Source organism: Atractosteus spatula, chromosome 4 (genome assembly GCF_055471065.1).
Source record: "Atractosteus spatula isolate fAtrSpa1 chromosome 4, fAtrSpa1.hap1, whole genome shotgun sequence".
NCBI classification, from domain to species: Eukaryota; Metazoa; Chordata; class Actinopteri; order Semionotiformes; family Lepisosteidae; genus Atractosteus; species Atractosteus spatula.
Window position 1 is genome coordinate 52,709,029 of NC_142709.1, and position 12,357 is coordinate 52,721,385.

General features: G+C 40.5%; 1 protein-coding gene across 1 annotated transcript; it reads right to left on the minus strand.

Annotated features, from left to right (window-relative positions):
- Positions 1-1,303: 1,303 nt before the first annotated feature.
- Positions 1,304-11,189, minus strand: LOC148836548 (uncharacterized). Its single transcript, XM_088912430.1, has 4 exons — positions 10,751-11,189; positions 8,612-8,775; positions 6,409-6,520; positions 1,304-3,400 (listed from the first exon to the last, which is right to left on the minus strand). Exons 1-4 carry the CDS (start codon positions 11,061-11,063, stop codon positions 2,919-2,921), a joined length of 1,071 nt encoding a protein of 356 aa, XP_088768556.1. The 5' UTR covers positions 11,064-11,189; the 3' UTR covers positions 1,304-2,918.
- Positions 11,190-12,357: the final 1,168 nt, after the last annotated feature.

Sequence of the window (12,357 nt, forward strand, 5' to 3'; positions counted from 1 at the left end):
TGGTTGCAGTCATTGTTCCCAAACTTTCATTAAACCCCCTTTGTAAGAGTTTCACCAAAGCAAAGGATTTCACTTTTTAGTGGTTCAGCAGTTTCATTCCATGGAGACTGAATAGAGTTAAAAGCCCATAGGGTAAACATGAAATAGTCTCCCCCTTAAATGTAAGAACCTGTGACTTATCCCAAGCAGGAATTTACAAGAATGTGGCTCTTCTCACATTTCAGTGCACAAACGGGATGGTTTATTCGACAGTCTTTCCCAAGTGTAGTATCTAAAGTTTCTAAAAAACAGTGGCATAATGATGTTCAGTGAGCTTGCAGGACATTTAGTTCTGTAAATCACGAGACATTCAGCAGAAGAGTACTGCAGAACAACAACAGAAACACCACTCCTTTCCATCTCACCTGTCAGAATCAGCAAACTGGGAATTGTGTAACTTCACTTTTGTTTTGTTTTCCTAGTCCTGACCAAGAACCTAAGACCAGGACAACAACTCACTGGTGATTCCCAAATCTACCAATATAGATCACTTTTACAATATTAAATTCCTTTCATATTTTACAAAGTGGATAAACACATGAATTCAAAAGTAATAAAGGCATAAAATAGACAGTATTAAAAGTCCAAGGATGATTTCCCAGGACAACATAAAAAGAGCCTAGCAGGTTTGTAACACCTTTCAAGTTACAGATTTTTAAGTCAACACAAGTAGTCCTTAATTTTTAAAAACCTTCTGAAAGTTAACTGATTGTTAAAGCCATCGTGATCTTCATAATTAACCCAACAGGATCGCACAGTGCATAGCACTGCCCATTTTCAGTTGCAACCACTTTGCGTACTCATCACAACTGGTAATAAAAGATACGTTCAACAAAGGTTGGAAGATAAATGAGGTTTTAAGCAAAACTTCAGGTCTCACGTACCCGATGAACAACTGGTTTTGCAGGCATAACAGAATCCGAAAAATGCCCAGACAACCAGCAATATTAAGTTGGAACTGGCTTTCCCTGTGACCTGTTCATTGGGGCAGGACTGGACCCCAGTCCTTAACAGCACTCAATACTGGGTATCAGATACCACTATCAGGCCAATATTCACCATTAGAAAATTAAAAATAAAAGTTAGCAAATTTGAAGCAAGACGCAGCTCAGTGTTGCTATCACATTCGTTCTCCCCCCATCAGCAACGCACAACCCAGTCAGTATACTCTTGGCAGAGTCAGCAACAGCAAAGTACAGTGTAACACAATATTCAGCAATAGGAGGCGTCCTCATGTCTGTGCTCTCCAATGAAACAGTTGAAAACAATTCAATTTGTTTATTCAGAGTAACAGCTCTTCTGTAGTGGTCTTCCACCGCTTACTTTCACACTGTGTAATTTACTAGCTTAAGTCTTGTATTTAAAGTCTCTGACAAATAAGGAAATAGTTTAGTGCTTGTTACATTCTTCCAAGTACAACATCTTACACCTGCGAGTTATTCACATGAATTTATTTGAAAATTGTATTTTGTAGTTCACTTATTTTAACAAATGTTCATTAAAATAAAGCCAAAATACACCACTGAAATTTACTAACTCACTATTCTACGGTATCCTCGCTGAAGCCCAATTGGAAGCATGACAGTTGTGCCATGATAGTCCATGAAGTGTGCAAACTTGTTTACATTGCCTGCAACCACAAGATGTAGCTTCAGCAGTAAGAGGTGCTATTGCTTTTACTACATTAACTAACTTTTTCTAACCAATCTACAGAAGATGACCTAACCCTCCCTACTGGAGGTACAGTAAATGGTTAAAATTCTTTTATGATTCACTTTATTCATACTGTGACATTGTTTTAGTGGATGAAGGCAAAGTTGACTTTTCCATTCAGTTAAATGGTTTCACAAAGAGACTTGCAATACATTTTAGTCATGACAATCATGTTAACCATGGTGTTATAATTTTTTATGGTTTCATTAATTCATCGTCTTAAACCGCTCTACATCATCATACTGGTATACCATCCCCACCCCAATACCTAATATGAAATTAAGAAGCAGCAGCCTTCCATAACTCTGTACATAAAGAAGTTGCCTTATAAAGGACAAGATTTATTCAGAGCAGTTTCAGTCCTCATCATTATTTTAAGTTAGAGGAATTGGTCTCGCACACAAAGCACCACACAGAAGAGGACCTTATTCTCAAAACTGCAGCTGAAATGGTTTGCATAATCCCAGAAAGAGGAAGCTCTCTGAACTTTTTGCAGGGGAATGAAACAGGCATTTGGCTCCCTTTATCATGCTCCTTCCTGTGTGGATAATATTTGGAGGCTCAGATTGTAAAAGCCTAGCTATTAAAAGCAAATCAGGAATGTTTCAAAACACATGGGAGCCACACCTGTCAAAGACTGGTTAAAGATATCACTGTACTTCAACAGCGGAAACTGCTTTAGTATTGCAAATGCAGTAGTCCTGAAAGGTGCAGACTACACCTTACAAACATATTAGGTTTGTCAGAAGCAACCATCAAAACAAGTAAAAGACTGAACTGCTCACTGCACACACTGTTACATGCCTAGTACCTATTAACTACAACTGTTACTGCTGTTATAGTATAAACTGTACTTCCTGCAAATTGCCTGGGATCAAGGCAACAGATACATTGTACATAGATTGTAAATTGATATTAATTACAATCTATGCCAAAAATTGAATTGGATAAACAATCAATGTCTGTTGTATATAACAGTAAGTCACATACTTGCATTTGTATTTAGCTTGGCAGTGAACGTTCTGCATTTGAAAGTTCACAAACTCAGCAACAGGAAGTGTTTGTATTAACATTTGATTTCACGTCTGATGGCAAGATCCCACTCCTTCAGTGGTTGCCTGCGAGTCAAAAGGAAATCCTTCTCACCGAATGCAGCAGGTTAACATCTATCCAGTGTGAACTCGCAAGTGCGCCTTGAGGTTTACAAGCTGAATGAAGGTTTTTCCACACTGTATGCACCAGTACGGTGCCTCTCCTGTGTGAAGTCGCTGGTGTCTTTTAAGGTTGGACAACTGGCTGAAACTTTTCTCACAGTAGTTGCAACAGTGTGGTTTCTCCCCCGTATGAATTCGCTGGTGGGTTTTAAGGTTCACTAAGTGATTGAAGCTCTTCCCACACTGGGCACAGGAGTGTGGTTTGTCTCGGTTGTGAATCTGTTGGTGCATTTTAAGATACCGCGATCGGGTGAATCTCTTCCCACACTGGGCACATTCATAGCAGCCCTGGTGGTTTGCAGCAGACTCTGCCACGTCCTCGTCTTCAACCTGCCCGGTCCTGTGCTGTTCACCGAGCTTCTCCCTGCCCCACTCCTGCTGCCCAACAGGAGACCTTGCTCCATCTTCACAAGCAGCACTGGCTTCTACAACCCCTTGGACAAAATGTAGAGAAAAAAAATCCTATGAAAGGAGCATTAAAAATGACATTTACCATAATATTTCTACAGTATGCCAGAAATAAGAGGGTGTCAAACTCATTTTTTTATTGTGGGCCATATTGTATTTGATTTAAATGTACTTCAAGCAGGCCATACATACCATAAATGATCAAAATACTTGGTGGAACTATTACATAACATTACTTATTTGTAGTATGTTGTGTTATCCTCTCTTTATAATGCAATAGGCAGCCATTATGTCTAGAATAGAAGCCAATTTATCAATTGCTTTTTTCTTTCAACCTCACCAAGTAATTTTTTGCTGATAAACATACTTCTTATTTTTAACCCCACATCAGCAAAATATGCAGCGATCGATTCAAGTGTTACAAATGCAAAGAAAATGTCCCCTGGATGTAAAAGCCTAACAATAGAAAAAGCACTGAAAATGCTGCTTTTTCAAAATTGAAATTTACATGAATTGCTGTGCTGATCAACAGTTCACAATGTTTACTCATCTTAACTACTGCACTATGTTATATAAGCTATTTATCATGAACATGCATGAGTAGTATTAATGAGAATTCAGTATTCTTAAGGTAAATTAGTAAAGGTGGGGAATTTTAGACCCCGGAAATTAGCAGCAAGTATTTAAATATGTAGAAATGCAAATTTAATTATTTTATGAATGTTCTCATTACGAACAATTTTGAGGAATGAATTTCCTTGGTATAACCAAGGGTTTGGTCTGTATACAGTGGGTATAGAAAGTCACCACCCCCTTTCAAAATGTGTACCTTTTGTTGTATGACACGTTGAAAATAAAAACAAATTAAATTAGGCTTGTTCCATTTTTATTTACACACAGTTACCCACATTAGCCAAGTAAAAATAAAATTCTAAAACATTCTGAAAATATCTAAGGTATTTTACTGTTGTAATATTATTTGGATAAGAGAACACCCCCCTTACAACTGCATTTGTAATCTTACTCAGGTATAACCAATCACCTTACAGATCACACAACAACCTAATTGGCTCCTACCTGTGATCAATAGTGGTGATTTTGTTTAGTTCAGAATAAAAGCAGCTGTTTCTAGAGAATTCTGCTGCTTGGAAGTAGAATTTCAAAGCAAAGAATCCACTATGGGTGGAAAGGTGCTTTCAAAAGCACTTTGAGATAAAGTTGTGGAAAGGCACAAGTCAGGAGATGGGTATAAAAAGATTTAGGTTTCAAAGGCTTTAAGTATCCCATGGGGAACAGTCAAGACAATCACTTCCTTAAGAAGTGGAAGGTGTATGGCACCACCCAGACCTTGTCTAGATCAAGCCATCCCTCCAAACTGGATGACTGAGCAAGAAAGAGATTGATCAAAGAGGCTACCAAGAGACCGATGGCAACTTTGAATGAGATACAGGTCTTCATGGCAAAGACTTGTCATTGTGTGCACGTGACAACAATATCACAAGCACTCCACAAATCTGGCCTGTATGGGAGGGTGGCAAGAAAAAAGCCACTCCTTAAAAAAAGCCACATCAAGTTTGTTTATGTTTTGCTAAAAATCACCTTAAAGATTCTGTGAGACCAAAATTGAACTTTTTGGCCAGAATGCAAAACGGTATGTCTGGCAAAAACCCAATACATCTTACCATCCAAAGAACACCATTTCTACAGTAAAGCAAAGTGATGGCAGCATCCTGTTGTGGGGGTGTTTCTCTTCAGCTAGGACTGTGGCACTTGTCACGATAGAAGGGAAGAACAATGGTGCAAAATACAGGCAAATTCTTGAAGAAAACCTCCAGCCCTCAGCCAGGAAGTTGAAAATGGGAAGATGGTTCGCCTTTCAACATGACAGTGACCGACAATGACCCAAAGCACACCGCCAAAGCAACAGTACAGTGGCTGAAGGACAGGAAGGTGAATGTCTTTGAGTGGCCTTGTCAGAGCCCCAACCCATCAGAAATGTTTGGAATGACTTGAAGAAGGCAGTCCATCAACAGTCACCACTCAGTTTGACTGAGCTTGAACAATTCTGTAAGGAGGAATGGGCAAATATTCTTCCCTTTAGGTGTGCAAAGTTGGTAGAGATGTATCCAAACAGACTCAAGACTGTAATTTAAGCAAAACGTGCTTCCATCATGTATTAACTCAGGGCGGTGTTCTCTTATCCAACCCAGTTATTCTACTTTTTTATTTTTCAGAAATTTTGCTTTATTCACTTGGATGTTGCAAGGTACAATCTGTAAATATAACTGGAAAAAGTCTGACAGTCTTCTTTTTGGGCTTTAGGGCAACAAAAGGTGAACATTTTGAAAGGGTGTGGTGACTTTCTATACCCACTGTATATATCCATCTGTAAATTACAGAATCAAAAAGATTTTAGCTTAGATCACTTAGAATCTATGCCCGAGTGACAGATAAGACAGGTACGTGTGATAAGTGAACAACATTTTGCCTTGTTTTATGATTGGTAGATCTTATAGATTTTTTAACTGGGAAACAAAACTGGCAAAAAGCAAGGTTAAAGGGACAGTGTGAAACAACAAACACACCACAAATGCTAAAGCTAAAAGAAATTATAGCTGTTTTTTGCACAAACTTTCAAACAAGGGTTCTGCAGTCTAAAGGTAACTTCTTCTCTGTCATTAGCCAGTTGTGACAGGAATATGTAAGAGACAGGGCACAAATGGCTAATCTGTGCAAGGGTTAAGTGGATTCGGTCAGTCCGGGACTGCATGGTGTCCAGCATCAGTGACCCTGAGGTGAGAAGGTGCACCTGCAAGATGGTGATGTCATACGTCCTCCCTCTGATTCCTGATCCCACTGATGTCCAGTGTTGTGTTTGTGTGTATACATAAACGTTAACCTACTCTTATACTCTAAATACCCATATTAACCAATCTGACAGCAGTGTGTGTTAAGGTATGCACATTCTTTAATCTTTTATTAATCTTAAAAATTCTAGTAGCTGATTCTTCTAAAACATAATTTGTTAAATTACCTTTCCTACTGATTTTCAGTCCTCTCTGTAGGTGACTGTTGGTCAATTTGCCCTCTGCTTTTTCGTCTTCAGTAACTAGTAAGTCAGGTCTGTGCTCTCCCATCGTCGTAGACTGTAACAGAGGAGTGTGAGAGTTTACACTCAAAGGCTCCCCAATCCTATTCATCATTACATTTGTTTTAAAAAGAGTGCAATCTCACGCCACTGAAAGCAGAATACAAACAATCATAAAAAAGAACTATGTGAAAATGATAAAGAAAAACATATACTGATGGAAAAAAGAAACGCAACATTTTCTGGAATGAGAATACTATAGTTATAGCCTATGTACTTTCACAAAAAGATGTCAATTTGTTTTAAGCCCTCTGACCAGCAATACATCTTGTGCAGTGAGGCATTGCAACTTGCCAATCACACAAAAGCTTGTTAGGGCACTTTTACCCAGTGAGGTCCAGGTGGAAAAATGCCTGATCAGGTCACCTTTAAAAAGGTCTTAATTCAAAGCTGCAACAAAAAGGCCACACTTAGTTTTCTGTGCATTCCATAATGCCTCAAATGTCACCAGAAGCAAGGGAGAGGGCCATTGGCATGCTGTAGGCAGACATGTCATGTGCAAGTATTGCCAGACACTATGGAGTAAGTCGTTCCACTGTGTCCCAGCTGCAGAGAAGGTTTCAGCAGACCGGCAGGACAGATGACCGTCCAAGATCCGGTCGCCCTCGAGTGACCACACCAGAGCAGGACAGACACATCAGACTGGTCCGAGAGATTGTTTCAGATCTGCCACCCCTACTGCTGCTGAAACTGCCAGCAGACAATGCCTGCATCAGTGACAGGACAGTGAGGCTCCATGCTGCTGGCCTTAGAGCAAGGCGACCTGTCAGAGGCCCTCTGCTCACACCTCCTAGACATCACACCTGACTGGCTTGGGCCAGACAGAGGCTGCGATGGACTCGTGAGCAGTGGCATCAGGTCCTCTTCACGGATGAGTCACTCTTCAGCCTGTTCCACGCAGATGGTAGGGCCAGAGTGTGGAGGTGGAAGTGTTGCATTTCTTTTTTCCATTAGTATACTTTCTGCTAAAGAAGCTGCTAAAAAGGTCATCATAAACATATTCCTGTGTTGAGACTTTCACAGCAAAAAGTCCTATTTTTTAATCCTTATTCTAGATTCTACATCTAGTCTACAGGAGTAACTTTAAAATTCCTAATCTACCAATAAATAAATATTTGCTAATCTAATGCAGAAGATCTGTGGACAATAATCTAATTTAATTGAAATTTAAATGAAATTGAAAGCACATAGTTCCATCATTAAAGCCTGACAAATTGTCACAAACGATTTTTAATTTACTGGGGAATTTGAAATAAAATTAAACGATCTATAGATATTTTACATCCAATGAAATGTATCCATATGCATGTTTTTTTAGAAATATGAAGCAAATTGAATTTGGATCTTTATTAAATGGTTTGGCATAATTTTGATTGCCCTTTCGGACCACGAAACACTCAAGTGACTTTGCTGCATAAGCAGTAAATAACCTCTTTACCGAGATAATTTATGGGGCACAGGTGGTGAGGTGATTTTAATCTGTTTAAAGGTTAGCAAGTAAATATGGAAAAGTTCCAATATATCTTGCTCATCAAGAGAACACCACCTTTGTGACATCAGCATATTTGAGGATGGATTACAGCACACTGTCGCTTTGCCATCTGTTCCTAGCTTGGCACAACATTACAACAATCCATCAATGACAGGCCATGATCACAGGACACGCCACCTCTCCAGAATCAATGGGGAGTCCAAGTGTGACGGTCTGCTACAGACTTCAACTTGTAGTGATCGATGGACTGCATAGTGCTGCACAGATCAAGAACCTCCCCCAATGCTCTTCTTGCAAGCTCATACTGACATGACAAAGCACCTGCTGCAGTGAAAGGCTTTTCTTTTAAATGACAGAATGGAGATCTCTGCTACTCCATCTGCCCAGTGCTGAATTTTTAGAACACCATTCCACAAACGAATCGGGGTGTGTCAGCTGTCTCTACCCATTTAATTACCTCGCCAGGGGACTGGTTACTTGAAGTGGAGTCACCATGTTTGTGTGGGACAGTACAGAAATGCTATCCGTCATCCAGACAAGAACAGACGAATAGGAACTTCCCCTGTAATGAGGAGGCATTTCCCCCAGACCGCTCACCTCCTCCTTAATGAAGGCAGGTTCCGCCTCTGTCAAGAAAGCAGGATCCAGCTCAGAGTCGTCAGTCGCAGCCCCAGCAGCGTTCTTCCCTTTCCACTCTGCGGTGCTACGCAATTTTCTGTCAGAGACGTTCGGCACAACAGAACAAGCGTCTCCCTTCCTCCCTGCAGAGAGACACCGAACTCTGTCCTGAGCCACAGACTGAGCAGCTTAGGTCTTGAAAATAAAACAAAATACACACCACTGCAACTGCTAATCCTGGGACAGACAGCACTTAATCAAGTCAGGTGACAGAGCAGCAGGTAGAAATATCTGAAGTATCTTGAAATATATTGTCAAGTACGAGTAACAAAACTCTGGGAAACAGACGAGAAAAAAAAAGTCCCCCTTGCTCTCCGACACCTCCTGTCACTCTTTCTTGTGCGAAGCCCTTAGAATCTGCCCCTTCCTTACCAACTGTTCTACGCAGCTCCTAGTCAGTCCAGACACAAATACTCTGCTGCGTGGACTATAGTGCCTCCCCCTCGCCTGGCCTCCATGCCATCCACCCACTCCAGAAGCTCACCTTGTCTTTCACAGCCTGCCTGCTGGCTCCCTATTGCCAGCAGCAATTCAAACCACTTGTCCTCACTACCTGCTGTCTCAGCCTCTCTGCCCCTTCCTATTCTCGGGCTCTTACCTCTCACTACACCACCCCCCTCACCAAATGCCAAAGTTTCTGCTGTATTGGTTTAAGTTGCTAGTAAATAGAAACAATATAGAATATAGTTTGAACATCTACCTCTAAACAGCAAAATCAGAAAATAGACTGAATGACAAATTTGTAATTAAAAATTACAATTGTATGAAATTGATTTGAACTGTTAGCCTTGGGATACAGAAGCTACTTTTGCAGGCTAAAAGGCAATCATCAATCAATTTTTGACTAAATTGTTTTGGACCAGATCAAATGACCTGATTAGCACAGACCAGCTGTTTATTCTAAACTCATTCCCTGTCAGTTCAACAAGCTATACGGCTTGCATCTCAATGACAAGAGCAAAAGTGAATTTGTTATGCATATAACCTGAAAATTCAATTCTGCCCATCACAAGAATCATATTTTTAAAGATTCTTTTACAAAGGTTTATATTTTCAGAACCAGGAAAGATTCAAAAATGACATTTCATCTGCTTTAGAAATCTTAACTACATCCTTTGTCAAATTATATTACCCATCTGACACGACTAAAAACAATGGGCTTATTTTTAGCAATGAAAATCGTACTATGATATGATAGTTGCGTTAATGAATGCCCAAGCCAGTGGGGTGTGACGTCTAGGAGGTGTCAGCAGAGGGCATCTGACAGGTCGCCTTGCTCTAAGTCTCACTGTCCTGTCACTGATGCAGGCATTGTGTCTGCCGGCAGTTTCAGCAGCAGTACAGGTGGCAGATCTGAAACAATCTCTCAGATGGACCAGTCTGATGTGTCTGTCCTGCTCTGGTGTGGTCACTCGAGGACGAATGGATCTTGGATGGTCATCTGTCCAGTCTCCTGAAACCTTCTCTGCAGTTGGGACACAGTGGAACGACTTACCCCATAGTGTCTGGCAGTGCTGGCACATGACATGTCTGCCTACAGCATGCCAATGGCCCTCTCCCTTGCTTCTGGTGACGTTCCAGGCATTATGGAATGCACAGAAAACTGACTAAGTGTGGCCTTTTTGTTGCAGCTTTGAATTAAGACCTTTTTAAAGGTGACCTGATCAGGCATTTTTCCACCTGGACCTCACTGGGTAAAAGTGCACCTAACAAGCTTTTGTGTGATTGGCAAGTTGCAGTGCCTCACTGCACAAGATGTATTGCTGGTCAGAGGGCTTAAAACAAATTGACATATTTTTGTGAAAGTTATAACTATAACTATAGTATTCTATAATATAGGAGTGGAGCTCCTAACAAAGGTATATTACATTAACTGAAAACCTAATTTTATTTACAATTAGGTTTCTCTGTAGCAGTACAGAAACTAGAATAGAGAGATTAAATGAAAACCTGAAAAAACTCATCCTCTCTCTCCCTGTCAGTTCTAATACCATAAGTATCGGAACAAAAGAGTGATCCCTGTAGCCAATCCCAGCAACGACATCCACCCTGACTTACCTGCCAGCGTTCCTCTGACTTCTCTACATTTTCCCTCTTCCGGATCCTGAACTCCAACACTGCGGCTCCTCACACACCATGCATTCTTTCCCACTGGGATTATCCCGTACTCTTGGTGTGCTCTCAACTCCTTCTCCAGTATCCGCAACCTCATTTTCAGAGCTTCGTTCTCTCTCTTACTCTGGGCTATTTTGACGTGAAAATCAGTAAAGCTGCCTTTGACAAGTTTGGTAATTTCGCAGACGGCTGCTTTTGCCAGGACCTCCATAACGGCTGTGAGCTGGGTTTGGAAAGCTGTCACAGAGTCCGCCATTGCGTGGGATCCAGAGACGGCTCTTTCAGGTGTCCTCAAGAGTTCTCTCACTTCAACCACGGGGGACTGTTCTCTCAGGAGAGGTGTGGTGGCTCAGTAGGGTCCTTCCTGGGGAGGAAAGACACTCCCTTTTTTTCTTTTCAGGAACATTTGCAAGAAATGTTATTTTATTGCAAAGCTCACAAGCGAATGGGTCAATTAGTGTCGCATTCAAACACCACCCAAAGCTAAACAAGATACAACATTGTCAAACAGACAAATAGGCAAATTCACACAATACTCCGTTATAAAACTTGGTTTTAAAAGCCTTAAAAATAAACAAAAAGCTAAATAAACATATAAAACAGAATAATACAAAAATATTAGTCATAACCCAAAGTCATGCAGCACAATGTCTAAATGATATGACTTAATGCATGCAAATACATTAATTCAGAACATAACCCTGTTTCTTAAGAATCATCAGAAAACCTCTGACAAAGCTCTGATAGACTAAACATGCAGACCACACTATATGCATGAAGACAACTTCTGCAGTGTTGGGAAGCTATGTCTGGGATTTTCCACCTGATCATAGCTAGAAATTAAAAGCTTGACTTCCCAATATTATAGACATAGCAATCACTTGCAATGAAAATACAAATCCACACCACATGGATATAAAAAAAATGTCACCGCTTTTTTTTAAATGACTAATATGCTTTGTTATTGAGAATCCCAATTTCTTGGAATAGTAGTGGAAATTGTTTGGTTCACAAATAGGGTGATGGCAATAAGGTCATTTAAGCATAGTGAACTTCGAATAAATGTCCTTATCAAAAAAGCGATGAAATCCTGGCTGCCTAGTTCGGACTTTTCTAGTGGTTTCAACATCAGGCATATTTCCCATTCAACGAGACAGATGATTACTGTGCATTACGCGGTCCTAGATTTCTAATGTAGACTGTTCTCTGGTTCGACCCAAATCATGCTGTACGTAACTGTTTTACAGCATGGTTTGAACTACAGATGCACCTGACAAAATCAAGTTCTGTCAAACGAAAAATGTTACAGTAATTAAAGTACAAGTCATACGTAGCGCCAGGTGCTGAACGAACACAAGACCACTCATACATACAGTATGTGCTGCACACGGGATCTCTGGAAATCAGCCCCTCCCCCTTATCTCTTTTGTATTGAATGGTACGATAGATACCGGACAGATTGCACAGCTGGTTTGAGTTTAAGCGCATTAAACCACGCTAAACCTTTTGCTGCTCTACATCGAGTTTCAGGATGTCTAAAAATAAAAAAT